The sequence below is a fragment of the Exophiala spinifera genome (assembly GCF_000836115.1).
Source record: "Exophiala spinifera strain CBS 89968 unplaced genomic scaffold supercont1.5, whole genome shotgun sequence".
Classification (NCBI taxonomy): domain Eukaryota; kingdom Fungi; phylum Ascomycota; class Eurotiomycetes; order Chaetothyriales; family Herpotrichiellaceae; genus Exophiala; species Exophiala spinifera.
Genome location: NW_015622517.1, coordinates 3,712,334 through 3,726,234, shown reverse-complemented (window position 1 = coordinate 3,726,234; position 13,901 = coordinate 3,712,334). Strand labels below are relative to the sequence as shown.

The window sequence follows — 13,901 nt, the reverse complement described above, 5'->3', positions numbered from 1 at the left end:
TAGGTAAGATGTTTATAACGCAATCCTAACGAATGTTTAAACTGATAAAATTCTCAATCTAATGCGAAAGAGAAATGAGAATTACTAGTATTAGATCGACAAATATTGAATCGAGTAATATTGAAGGAGCTAAGGATTTAGCTAGCGAATATTGAAGTATAGAGACAGTCTATTAATATATTTAGTGTCAATATATATAAAAGTAAAGAAGTATTTTAGGGTGTATTTGATTCGGGATAAATTTATGTCGAAATTGATTGCTATTTCGATATCTGTATACTTGAATATCAATATATAGGATAATAGGTATCTAAGTGTATTTCGGCATAAATATATACCAAAATAGATAATTAAAGTATTTCAATATATATATATCAAAAAACAGAACAATAGATATCTAAGTGTATTTCGGCATAAATATATACTAAAATAGATAATTATAGTATTTCAATATATATATATCAAAAAACAGAACAATAGATATCTAAGTGTATTTCGGCATAAATATATACTAAAATAGATAATTATAGTATGGTCACACTAATATTGAGGACGAAAATATTCAAAGGAAAGAAGGTGGTGATGGAAACTAGGTCTATAGTGATGGTGATCGAGGGAAATGAAGAATAATAAGGGAGAAAGATAGAGAGATATTAAAGAGATATTGATTTCGGCATAAATTTATGCCGAAATAGAGAGAGGGTGACCGACCGCGGTGGATGCCAAGACCTTGCTGACTAATATGGCGGTGGCGAAGCGATGGCGAGAGCCGGCGACGACGAGGTCGGAAGATCTTTTGAGAAGGGGGGACAGGGTCGGGCGAGGATGAGAATGCTCTCGAGGGAAAAAGATCGCGATTATCCCGTGGATTGGTCTAACCCTAAGGCGAAGTCACCCATTAGAATGAAAAAAAGGCTATCTGGCAAAGACGACCTCATTGATGCCATTATTCCCAAACACTTTGGTGTCGGATGCCGTCGTCCAACGGTAAGAGCCCTGCTACCCTTTGGTATCTCCCAATTTAATTACATTCATCAGCCGGGAAATGGTTTTCTCGAAGCTCTGACGCTACCGCAAACCCACGTCTTCACAAAAGAAATGCAAAAGGTTACCGAGAAAGGCTTTGTTGATTTCGAAGGGGTAGAGCATGAGGTTGATCTTATCGTCTGTGCTTCAGGGTAAGTTTCACCCGTTGGAAAGGATGGTATATCTAATAGGCTGTAGCTTTAACACCAGTTGGAGATCCCGTTTCCCAATCATTGCACATGGCAAAAACGTCCAAGACCACTTCGTAGGGAAGCCCACGTCATACCTGGGGATTGCGATACCTGGCTGTAAGGTCAAGCTCTATTTAATCGTCCCTACTGATCTGAAATCCAGTCCCAAACTACTTCACGGGAATTGGTCCTTATGGTCCACTCGGTCATGGGTCTTTCCTTCCTGTTCTCGAACTCGTATATCATTATTTTATTCAAGTCATCAGAAAGTTCCAGCGTGAGAATTTCAAGTCACTTCAACCACGCAAGGAAGTGGTGGACAAATTTGTTGAGCATGCAGATCTATTCATGAAAAGAACGGCTTGGACAGGACCGTGTCGGAGTTGGTTCAAACAAGACAAAGTCGACGGAACTGCTGCAATCTTTCCGGGGACAAGATTGGTATTCTTTGATGTGCTGTCATCGCCACGTTTCGAAGATTATGAGATTGAATACCAAAGCGGAAACCCATTCAACTGGCTAGGCAATGGGTTTGCTTTATGTGAGTTCAATGGCGGTGATCTTTCTTACTATCTTGGAAATGCTGAGAATCCGGGTGGGATGTTGCCACCGCAGCCCAAGACGCCCCTGGATGCAGGACGGGTGAAGGACCCCGTTAGTGTAAGCATGGCAGCATTGCCAAAATACACTGTTATTTAGACCAGGGGATACAACTGAGCACTTGGCTTATTGAGGCATGCGAACTTTGGTGAAAGTTGTCAAATTATGCAGTCTACAACAAGGAGTTCACAAACGCAGGCCTATCTCATCGTGGTGTTTCCTGGCCTTCGGGTTCTGTGGCTCTTTGTAACAACGACTATTTCTTGGCAGATGATCTATATGTAGCACGTCGCGCCTGGGACCGCCTCTGGGACCAATGCACAGGCCACGGGACACATGGACCTCACGGGTAATCCCTGCAACAGACTTGAGTGGCAGGAGGCGGTCGATCGAATCTCGAGGGCTTGTACAGAAGGAGACAATGGATGGAAAGAGGCTGGATGGTGGACACTTCCAGCTTGGAAGAAGGTCAGTATATGCATCATAAGCTGGAGTGTGGTATTACTCACTATTTTCAGTCATATGGTTTGCAAAATTCTGCCAACAATTTCTGCTAGATCCGAAGTCGTTCTTTGTGTGAGAAATACCTTCAACTGGTGATTCTCGCTTGGTGTAGGATCAAGGCGGTATGACATGGAGGTTTATATGTCAAATGCAATATATCAAAATGGATATTCGACGAAGTTTTACTTCTAGAGACAAAGGTATTTCACCCAGGTTCTGTTAGAAGTTGCACTGACACCTCTGAGTTTCGTTTGGCAGTACCGCAAGATGTCCATTTTCAATCATAATTGCTGTTGCATGAGCTGCGTGAAATACTGAACAGTCGAACAGATAGAGTACCTAGACTCCGTCAATCTCACAGTAGTCCGAACATTTTCAAGAGACGTCTTCCTGATTCTGCCCATATCAGTCTATCAGCGACGCGGAGCAATCCAGAATAGAGTATCTCGGATCTCATATCAGTAGGCTCCATGAAAATTCTCGTCAGTCAACAGAGAAACTGTGCTGGCAGCCATGGATGTAAATGAAGAAGAAAAGAGGAAGGAAAGGATGGACAACTACGACGACAACGAAGATGATGCAGCCCAAGAAGAACGTAGCTGAGGGTAACTTCTGCGCATAGATTATGGATCTCGGCTCACCGCCGCGAAAGACACAGTTTCTTGGCTCCCTGTACTGCGTCTACGCCAGCGAATTGGATGTGAGATGATAGATGCTCGCATGAAATGTTCTTGTTAGGTGTCAAGCCAGCCCTCAGTGGAGTGGAGGAGCTACTGGACACCACGGCTGGTCAACCGTGGCAACGTAGTCAGCCTTTTAGAGAGTGAAGAAACTCAGAAGACCTCAGTCGATTGTTGGCATTCCGGTGCGAGTTGAGTGGCCAACTCCGCAGACGGTGTCTATTCGGCTAGTAATGGACGAAATTTTTTAATTCGCCCTCACGCCACTCCTCCTTTGTTTTCATCCCCAGGATCTGGCATTGCTTGGCAGTTTTGATTGTCACTTCCGGATCCCAAAATGGTAAGAACTTCTGGCGAACCAAAACCAATTTCAGCCACCGCCAAGCGGAACACTGAACTGTTTAGTTAGCCACGGTTGTTACTCTTGGCCACTTGCTCATATAAGTAAATTTCTCCACGCTTCCGTTGGGTCGTAATTCTCAAAAATGACCGAGTGTCTTGTGAGGCAAAGGATCCGCCAATGACGGGCTTACCTACCCTGAGATCTTCTCTTGGTGGGCCACAGAAGTGAGGGTTCATAGAGTGCTTCAATATGTGTCTCATCCCAATCGGGGCGCGGGCAGTATAGGAAGGCTTGGCTCATAGACGACTGTTTGAATTGCACTAGTACGTCTTGGCCGTGACAGAACGCTGACGAACGTACAATCGGAGCTTCGCAGGATGTGGCATGTCTTAGCCCATCACAACTCAGCAGTCGTGTGCAACCTAGCCTTGAATGTCCGCTGCTGCTTCCACAGTGTGATGCCCGTGGCCCTGGCCCTGGCCGCAGGACGAGACTGCATTCATCTTTTCAGTAGGGAACAAACGGGTGTCTCCCGCACAATGACGCTCTCTTCAAACCATCCCCCCTCCTCCCCCTCCCCCTTTCGTCTTCATTAACACTTAATCGATTTCAGCTCATGAGGTAGGAACCACGCTTAACTGTGGGCTAGAGATGTTCAGATCATGAATTCTCAACTCCATCTTAGCCGCCAATCAGCGACAAACATCTGACTTCGTGGCATGGTCGATATAGAACTATACAAGCATTCTTGGAGCGTGGGGAAAAAACCCACCATAGTATGGAAGTCTCCAAAGGTTGAAGGCATCCTCTATGATGTACGGAGCAATTTGCTGCAACGTTCTGTCGTCGTATATAGGGCGAAAGACGGTTCGGGTTTATCTTGCTCTCTCGAGGTATTCCAATCCAAGGGTCCAAAGCAGGCTCATGCTAGGGCGGTGGCCACGGTTGCGAAGGAGAGGAGGTACGTCGATTACGAAATCCTGCTTATGTGCAGTCATTGTGATGAATGTGGTAACAAACTGCCTAAGACATACGAGTTATGGCCCTATGGGGCCAAAACAAGGCAGACTTCTCTCTATTCCTCGACAGTGCTTGGATAGCATATATAGATGCTCTGGGCTCCTCCTTAAAAGAAAAAGAATTAGAAATCATTTTAGGATTCAAAAAATGGTTCACCACTCATTCAATCAGTGTATACCTTCTTCACATTGTTTACCGCGTATCGCCAGTGGTGCACATCAAAGGCATCACCGTGATCCCACAGCTCCAGGGATGCGTATTCATCGAGCGTGCCTGTCGCCTATACCGCCGACAGTAACGGTGGCAGGATCAACTGCCTAAATGGCTCCCGAGCATAGCTTTGCTAGAACTAAGGCGTTTCGCATCTTGGGTGTGGCATTGGTCAACACACAATATGGGCTGACCTATGTCATGCTTATTATGATTTATAGGTCTGGCGCAGTGGTGTGAAGTTTGGACGTTGCGAACGCTTGTGTATTGCCCAATCTTCGTAATGACGTACTCGCAACGCCATCGTTCAGGATTAGGTGGATTGCGAGCAAAGCGCTTGCCTGCAGACGTTACACATCCCGTGGCTTTGGTGAAGGCTCTAACGTAGAAAGTTATTAATCCACAATAATCTCGTCCTTTGATGGGCCATTCGTAGAACGCCAATCGTCTGCGGGAACTCGAAATCTCGTTCTAGTACGAACGGAGGTGAAGCTGTGGGGAGTCAATGAAGAAGCTACAGGAACCGGGTTCGTTGTTCTGTACTGTAGGATTCTCTGTGAAGAAGATCACTTTTCGAGTAACTAACATTTGGGTAGTTTTGTCCCGCCTTCGAGGTTGCGCAAAGGCGAACTACGTCTCAGCACTAGCTTAAGTAACCTGTTACCTTGACTTCGTACAGCGTACCACCCCTTGGACGAAATAATGCTTGAGGGTATGGATGGAGATGCAACAGATCCGCTGGCGAACTAGACGTCAGCAGTATATGGAGTCCGGAAGCTGCGTTCTCAAACGGGTGCTCGGCCCAGGTGCCCTCTTGCCGCTGAATATAACCTTTCGACGTCTGCTCAAAAAGTTCTGCACTCACGCCTTGCTTCCACATACAAGCATGCCATCGAGCCGCGCCAAAAGCTGCACGGACTGCAAGCAGGTCAAACTGGCATGTGATTCCCGGAACACCCACTCGAAACCCTGCTCGCGTTGCAAGTTGAAGAATCTCAAGCGTCGCTTCGACCTAAATTCAAGCGAACTCCTACCAGAAAGTGGGTTTTCTATCGATTCAAAGCACGAATAGACTAACTGTGGCCAAGGCTTGTGGAAAAAACCAGTTTTGAAGTCCGCGCTTTGCGTATCAAATAGCAGGAGGCCGCCTCCGCAATGTTGCAGACTTTCGACGCGGTAGACGTCAACACAACAGATCACTTGAGTGAACCCTGTAAGTCTACTAAGCCTAAATCATTTCTCTTTCTGATCAGCATGCAAGACGAGTGAAGCCCTGGCTGGAGACCACCGAAAACGATTCGACCCTCATACTCTCTGGGCGCCATTAACTTAGATGCTCATGTCGTTATCAAGGTATTCAAAACTGTATGCATTCCACGAGTGGAGGGAAGAGGCAGTCCCAACTATTGATCTGACTCTGCCAGCTGCGAGCAGTAAAGTTCCAAATAGCAATCCAACATATTAAGCCCCTGCACTCCTTGCTCCTGCTCTGCCTGTGGGGGATTCCCCAGACCCGGCAAAGCTACGACCCGTTGTGGAATTTTATCGGAATGGTGACTAGCGTTGCCATTCAACTCAACTGTCACAATCCGGTTCCTTGTGGTACCGAAGCCATTCATTGAGAGGATAGTTTGGCGATACCTTGGGCAGTTAGATCTCAACGAAGCACCTGACGCGCGATTGGCCAGGCGAGAACCAGGGGTCGCGACGAAGGCACCGTACATCCAATGCTCCTGGCTCTGCCGCACCATCCATGCATCATGAGACCTCGTTTTAGTTCGGCACAGCCTTACTTTGAGCCATCTGGGTCGCCTCATCCTCCTTGTCACCGAGAGCTAGCCCCGCTTCTGGGTCACCATCCACTTCCTGTTCATGGATCGTGGGCTAAACAACTCAGTCTCATTGAGCTGATGAACCTCGTACACCTCATAGGCATGGATCGTGAGATCCATTAGCCCGATATGAAAAAGAAGTCGCAATATGACAAAGGGCGCTCTTTCCACGTTTTTTTGTCCTTGTAAAGGTCTTAGGTGGTTTTACCGAGGCCCAGTCTGTTGAACTAAGTCCAGCATCGTCTTACCAAGATACCGTATAACGATGTTGAGAAGGAATGTTGTGATGAGGCTCAACCGACTATCAAGACACTGACAAAAGCCTTATGGAATGATTCCGCATGCTTGGTAATTGTAAGGAAGCTTCTAGTATGTTACTTTGATGTATATATATTTCTACTTCCTCAGGAAGTAGAAGGACGATAATAATACATGCTTTCTGTCCTGCAACAGCGAGGGTGTCAGGACCTTCACGGTGTATAGCCCTGCGGAGAGGTAGTTGATGCAATGTAGTCTATTGAACAGTCCTATGTAACAACGACTCATCGCTTGAAGAGCGAGGAAGTCGTCTCCGCCTATTTCGGGAGGGGATCTCCTCTTGTATCCTCTCACCGCCTTGGAAGTGTACACTCGACATAGTCGAGTGACACGCCTCCTTATTGGATCCTTTATTCACCGAGGTGCTGAGGATCTGGCTATTCTAGCCAATCACAGCGTCTCGTGACAGAGGGGTAGGCAATAGTCGGGGGTCAAATGGGTTGTATTGACGAGTCTGACCCCTATCACTAGGAGCTCAGTGCCACAAGCCACTAGATCCCCACCCGAATCGCAGGCTATTTCCATCGACCCTGTTAGGAAAGGACGAGGCAAGGAAGACTACCATCTAGCATAGCAGGAAGTGCACCTCCCACTAGAGGGGAAGCTTACAAGGAGCCTTCCCCTCCTGATTGAGGTAGAGACGACTTCTTCGCTCCTCAAGCGATGAGTCGTTGTTACAGCGGACTGTCCAATAGACTACATTGTATCAATCGCTACCCCTAGCGCTATTCTCAGTAAGGTCCTAACACTCGGGTCCTTTGGGGTATTTATATGGCAAAGAGAGCGTCTATTTTCCTCCTAGTTGCAGGACCTCCCTCTGTCGCATCGGGGACTGCCAGGAGGTCATCGAGCACTGCCGGAATCCATCGGCCGTCGCCGAGGCCATATCTTTCAACATAAGGTCAATGATATAGCCAAACATAGTGAGTGTTTAGTGAATTGAAGGATAAGTTGCACACTTGCGTCGGGGGTTAGGTTCACTACGTCGGATTCGCATGTTGCCCAGCGATGGTGACGAAACTCAGAAGAACAATTAACGCCCGAAAGTTTTGATGCGGACTAATTGGATGTCTCTGACTGGTGTAACCCTCAAGAGTAATAACACATCAGCTTCGAGCAGTCAAACGAGCATAGTCACATCCTAAAACTAGCACCTGCTCTCGGACTGGAGTTCGGAAAGGAGAGAAATCAGCTGTATCAGTTCTACGCATGGCCGTCTCATAATTACTCAGAGACATTGAGCGTGGTTTTCAATGTTGATGATTTGTCACCACAGATGATTAGGTAGATCCTCTCCACAGCATCATTTTGTAGTTCAATATAACTTCCCTTGTGAGTGGCCTCGGTAGAGACACTTTCTCGCCACTCTTCTTGGTGCAGTCTAAACCCTTGGCGAAGATGCTATGATCCTGACAGATCGCAGGATACGTGACTGCGAAGACGGGGTCCAGCTTCACCCGTTGCCGGTCATTCATTCGAAGCAACTTGAAGAGTTTCAAGGCAGCTTTCTTGGACAGAAAAATATCTTCCAGCAGCATCGGTGTCCATTGCTCTTCGTCGTCATCTTGATCAATATGGTACGGACTTTCAGAATCAGCAGCCCATTCCTGTATGTGGCCGAAGCCTTCATCGGGTGCTGTGTAAGGCATGAGGCCAAATCTGGTCTCTCGCTCATCTCTAGAGATTGTTTGTACAAGGTCCCAGATTCGGAAGTACCCCTGACGAGGTAGCCCTTCTCGTTGTCCGAGCAGTATACCAGAAAGCTCCGATTCAACCACGAGAGCCGCAGACATCTCGCATATTATCTCATCAAGCATCCAACTGTGAGAATAGACTTCAATCAGCTTGTCTCTGATTGATGGGAAGAAAACCCAATCGATTATTGACGGGTACACAGAGCATAGCTGCATGGCGGTAGGTCGGTGGCAAGGGAATAATGCCAGATAACTTTCTGAGCACGGTTCCAGCCGCCAACGGATAATTCTTTCGACGGAAGCAGAAGCAGTCATGTATGCCCACCAGACCCGCATTTCCGGCCAGGCAGTATTCACAAACATAGAAACCATGTTTGATACTAGTTTCGAAAGGCTGCGGGAGGTCAGCGACGGAGCTCATCTGGTCCCTGTGCGAGCACTCACATTTCACTTCCTCCGTCTCGGTGCCGAAGCTTGTACGCTTTGCTTTGTTTGATAAAGTATTCACATGCAGCGAGATGGCTGGAGAATACAGAAGAGAAATTGGCGTTTCCAGGTGGTGAAAATGTGCCTGTTTGAGACAGAATATATGTGTGGGTTCGGTTGAGATCCCCAATTTCTGGTTCAAAAAAATCAAAACTGTTGCCAGCACGTAGTGTGTGAGTTGCTCTGAAGACCTCGTCGAAGGCATCTGTCGCCATACTTCTTGTTGAAGCGACATTTTCACCGGCCATAGGGAAGGGGCTTTTGGCCCCCAGCAGCCAGTTGAGATTATCTATGTCGGATCTTTGGGCCTCACCATTTTCAAGGCAATATGTATCAGGGGTGGAAACATTGACTTTGTTCCCAGACGGGATAGCCGCTACGGCCTCGGGTTCATCATCTGCTCTGATTTCATTCAACCTCCCAAAGCTCGGTGCTTCATGTCGATTTTCTTGCAACAGTTCGGATTCGCCGCTCCCGTCCAGGTTCGGGAGCGTCGACTCTAAATCATAGGGCGGTCCTAATCGCAAACTTGCACCAATGGAATCTGCCACGTTTGAAAGTGCTGTGCTCAGTCCGAGAACTCGTTTTCGTGCCGAGAGCAATGCATTCCGTAGCATTTTATTCTCAGACTGTGCTGCTTGGAGCCGGCTGTCATCACTCCGTGACGCATCTGCCAATCGTGACTCCAGCTGCTGGACATAAAGAGACTTGCGCTCTCTGAATAATCTCTGTGAGATTCGATTTCTCGCGCGTCTGCTACCCGTGAGCTTGGATTGTGGGGTTCTGTCTTTTGACGCACCTCTGCGCCGCGGCGCTTTGGCGCGAATCTGGTGACGGGACTTTGGCTGGGGACCTTGATGCCATGATGTTCCAGCTGATTTGATGACTGTATCTTTGAGATCTAGGTCGACTGCTCAAGGAAGATGGGAGGAATCGTAGGTACACATTGATGACTAGTACCCCAGCTGTTCTCCAAGGCTGCCTTGGTTGAGGGGTTCGCTTGGTCATCATATTTGTCAACCTCTGATGACCAAATTCCTCGTATCGGGAAGTTGCCGTGTTCGTCCAAGCAGCCGATAATAGCAGCTGAATCCCTGGTACTTTCAGACTTGACCTCATGCCGATCTTGTGTGATTATTGGCAATCTAGTTTTATACAGTAGCTGAATTCTTGTACCATCAATGATACCTTCTACGGTCAATTTGGGTAATCAACAGAGAAGAGTGGACGCTATTTGAGAAGTTCGTCGCTGAATTATGATACCAACGCCCAATGGACTCGAAACGACATAAGATGCGAATTGCCTACGCACATAAACCCCCGCAGGGACTTTCAGCGGAGAAGGCTCGGGTCGTCCAACTCCTTGCTGAGCGTCGAGGTTCATCGGGGCTTGCCTCCCTGGACTTGGCGATGCTCCAACTCCCCTAAATTCACCGAAGGTCTAGTCCCCGTTCCTCGCAGGCCCATCTCTAATAGCGCCTTCTGTCGTGCTTTTAGCTAATCAGTGCCTGCACCACTTGAAAATGGGCGATATATCTATCTGCAGCGAAAGAGAATGCTTCAATTCAGGTGGGCGGCTTGAAAGTCCAGGGCGTTGTAAACCCAGACACGCAGGTTGCAGATTACCTGCGGATCCAATATGCCACAATCCCAGCGAGATATCGCCAGGTGAAAGCCATCGACCTCGGCCAGCCTGAAGGCGTTCTCGATGCAACCCGGAAAGGGCTCCGATACCCACAGTTCTCGATCACCAGGGACCAACGGGCACATCTGTACGAGGGCATTCCGGACAGCCAAGGAGATCCGCTGGACGAGTTTGGGTGTCTATGAGTGACTATCTACGTGCCTCAAGGTGGTTGCGGCCCGCTGCACGTTGTCGTCTGGATTCATGGAGGCGGCTTTGTCTTCAATGATGGGAACTCAGAATATGACGGGAATTATCTCGTCCAGCATTCTGCCGCGACAGGGAAACCTGTCATATTCGTGGCGATGAACTATCGCCTGGGCTTCTTTGGCTTTCTGACTTCGAAAGAGCTAAGAGCTGAAGTTGACGTGGATGGTGAAACCCCTTTCGCAAGCCTTGCCATGCACGACCAAAGAGTAGCACTACTCTGGGTACAGCAGCATATCCAGGGTGTTGGTGGTGGCCCAGCGAATGTTATGATAGCTTGAGAGTCCGCGGGCGGATGGGGCGTACTTGCCCATCTTAGATCGGACGTCCCGGTCTGTCAAAGGGGCATCATACTGTCGGGTCCTAATCTCGACTTCCCGACCCAGAAGAGGTGCAGGAAACCTTTGATGGGCTTGTGGCCAACATCGGAGTCGCGGCTGAAGCATCTGCCGAAGAAAAACCGATGGCCTTGCGCAAGATGGACTTGATAGAAGTGGTACAATCGTTACTACCACGGTTTTCCACGCCTTGCTGGGACGACTAGTGGTTTGTCTACCATGATGGCAAAAGGCCTGTCACGGGCGCTGCTCCTTTCGATCATTGGGTCAAAGGCGTTATGGCAGGCGCCATTCGAGACGAAGCAGCCCTCTTTGAACCCTGAGAGGAATGGCGAGCGTGGACGCCCCAGCAATTCGAAGACCACGTCGAGTCCTCATTCACGGACCCACAAGTCACCAACGACATCGCAGACGCGTACGGCATGTCCAGCAACCCCCCAGTCGAGAAATACCTGAAAGGCCTCATAGCCAGGGCCACGGACGGCGCCTTTAGAAGCTTGCCGTACATTTTCGCGGAGGCCTCGTCGAAAAATTCCACGCCCGTCAGCGTCTATAGATTCAAGCAGGTCGACACGTTCGATGTGAGCCCGCAGAAAGGCCACGCTTGTCACGCCATTGACAACTCATTCTTCTGCCGTTTCCACGCCGTGGCTGGCCCCAACGCGGACCCTGATGTCCGCGTGACAGCGGATCGGCTCTCACAGTCCATCTTAGATCTCGCCTATGGAACGCAGCCCTAATCTGCTTTCCATCTCAAGCATGAAGTAATGGTTCTAAACGGCGAGGAAAATCACCTTGAGGAAGTCACCGGGCACGATCGCTGGAGAACTGTTGCCACGTCTGGAGATTTGCCACGAGAGAACGGGACGTGGCGGGCCACAAGTAAATTGTTGGGGATCAGGCACTGTTCGATGGAGAGAGATTAAGTTAGAAGACCCAAAGCATTCAATGCTGAACTCGACAATCCCGTGAGCCAATCCCTATGAAGTACTCAAGATTAGGATGCTCTTTCGGGTTTTGGTCCCCAGAAAACCGGCGCGGGCTCGTAGAGAGCGTTCGGAGAGATATTCGTGCAGGACAGAGAGGCAGTCCTAGAGGTTGGAGGTTCCAAGTAAGACGTAGAAGTGATGATGGCCGCATGATGTATGGTAGGTGTTTGTAAGGAATATGCTACTGGGGTTGCCTTGATTGACGCAGTACGGTGCAAAGCAGTGCTCTGATCCCGTAACGCGACTCAAAATCGCAGATGAAAGCAGGCGAACTCTGACTTCCCCATCACCGCTCTCAATTCTAGGTGATGTTATATCCCAGAACCACGGACTTTTGTTCCGGGATAATTCTTGCTTTCAGCCCTGCATTTTATAAAGGTATTTCCCTTGCTTGATTTTCAACTTCTCGCACTATCGAATTATCTTAGAATTCAAACTTCTGTCCCACTAGATTCTCACTAACATCCCAAAGCCGCGCTGCAAGCTTTGGATCATGCGCCCATGCAGGGGCATCCGCAATTTCGGCATCAGCTAGAAAGATTCCCTTCCCATCGCCCTTAAAATCTGCTGGATCCAGGCTGTCGTCCAATCCAGCTCTTAAAGACGTGGCACATCCTTGATCCACCGACACAAACATATTCTTGAATCTCTCCGCCACAGCCGCGAACTTCTCCGGGTCCATATGGCGGGCCAATTCAGTCATTATTGCCCCTGGGTGGAGGCCGAAGCTGAGTATACCATACTTCTCGTAGAGCTTGGATGTGAGCGCTAAGGAGAATAGAACGTTAGCTGTCTTAGACTGCCCGTAAGCCACCTCAGGGCTGTAACGATCCTTTTTATCAACATGTCTGCCGGTTGAAGCAAGCGCCTCGTATGCAGGCTGCTCAGCTTCAGGGAGGGTTTCGTTGACCTTGTCGAAGTTGATATCTGTGAAACGAACAGGGCTGTACACGACACCTCGGGACGAGACATTGACGATCCGTGTTGTGCCTTTGGGGCTTGCCTTCGCAGCTGTAATGATTTTCGGCATGATCAGGTTTGTGAAAAGGAAATGCCCAATGTGATTTGTCGCAAATTGCCTTTCAATGTTTTCGGGACTAAACTCGCGCTGCGGAAGGCTCATGACCGCAGCATTGTTGAAAACAAGATCGATCTGCTGAATTTGGGTGTTGGACAAGATCGAGGAGGCGGCTTCCCGGCAGGACTTTTGCGATCCAAGATCCAGTGCCACAGGAATGTATGTCGTGTTTGGCGAGCCTGCCTTCCAAGTGTCGATAATCTCTTGGATCTTCGACGGCGTGCGACTTGCCAAGATAAGCGTTTTTGGGGAATGGACACTGAGGATTTCGACCATCTTGCCACCAAGACCACCCTTATTGATTCCAGTGATCAGAATGGTTTTGCCTTTGATGGCTGAAGAGAAGATCTCTGCGACCGATGTGCCGGTCGTGGACCTGTCGAAGACATGTTTCAGAGACGCCATGTTGATGTGTTGAGCCTGCCGTCCTGCTAGGCTGCTAGGAAGTGGGATATAGATGGGAGGGTGAAGACTCAATTCACGAGCAAGGGACTTAACTTTTGTATGACCGACCAAGCCTCGGGCTATCGTGGTCTCGAAGAGCCTCATGCAAGCATCGTTTACATCTCGGACTTTAGGCAAGCTAAATCCGTTCATACGCAGGCACTGCTGCCTATGAAGCGAAAGAGATTATCGCTACGTCGGAGTTTACCAGAAGGTGAGGATTCTCTGGCACCGGTGTCTATCTCACAGCATGACGG

The 13,901-nt window shown here is 48.6% G+C and overlaps 5 protein-coding genes across 5 annotated transcripts; 3 read left to right on the top strand and 2 right to left on the bottom strand.

Annotated features, from left to right (window-relative positions):
• Positions 1 to 759: 759 nt before the first annotated feature.
• Positions 760 to 1,916, top strand: PV08_07918 (uncharacterized protein; the record flags this gene model as incomplete). The annotated part of the gene is made up of 4 exons (XM_016382245.1): positions 760 to 987; positions 1,039 to 1,178; positions 1,225 to 1,334; positions 1,381 to 1,916. The coding sequence occupies 4 exons, from the start codon at positions 760 to 762 to the stop codon at positions 1,914 to 1,916; spliced, it is 1,014 nt and encodes a 337-aa protein (XP_016235347.1).
• Positions 1,917 to 8,004: 6,088 nt separating this feature from the next.
• Positions 8,005 to 9,768, bottom strand: PV08_07917 (uncharacterized protein; the record flags this gene model as incomplete). The annotated part of the gene is made up of 3 exons (XM_016382244.1): positions 8,005 to 8,812; positions 8,863 to 9,657; positions 9,704 to 9,768. 3 exons carry the CDS (start codon positions 9,766 to 9,768, stop codon positions 8,005 to 8,007), a joined length of 1,668 nt encoding a protein of 555 aa, XP_016235346.1.
• A 1,125-nt stretch (positions 9,769 to 10,893) lies between these two features.
• Positions 10,894 to 11,076, top strand: PV08_07916 (uncharacterized protein; the record flags this gene model as incomplete). The annotated part of the gene is made up of 1 exon (XM_016382243.1): positions 10,894 to 11,076. One exon carries the CDS (start codon positions 10,894 to 10,896, stop codon positions 11,074 to 11,076), a length of 183 nt encoding a protein of 60 aa, XP_016235345.1.
• Positions 11,077 to 11,355: 279 nt separating this feature from the next.
• On the top strand, positions 11,356 to 11,873 carry PV08_07915 (uncharacterized protein; the record flags this gene model as incomplete). The annotated part of the gene is made up of 2 exons (XM_016382242.1): positions 11,356 to 11,470; positions 11,527 to 11,873. 2 exons carry the CDS (start codon positions 11,356 to 11,358, stop codon positions 11,871 to 11,873), a joined length of 462 nt encoding a protein of 153 aa, XP_016235344.1.
• Positions 11,874 to 12,546: 673 nt separating this feature from the next.
• PV08_07914 (uncharacterized protein) lies at positions 12,547 to 13,605 on the bottom strand (the record flags this gene model as incomplete). Its single annotated transcript, XM_016382241.1, has 1 exon — positions 12,547 to 13,605. The coding sequence occupies one exon, from the start codon at positions 13,603 to 13,605 to the stop codon at positions 12,547 to 12,549; it is 1,059 nt and encodes a 352-aa protein (XP_016235343.1).
• Positions 13,606 to 13,901: the final 296 nt, after the last annotated feature.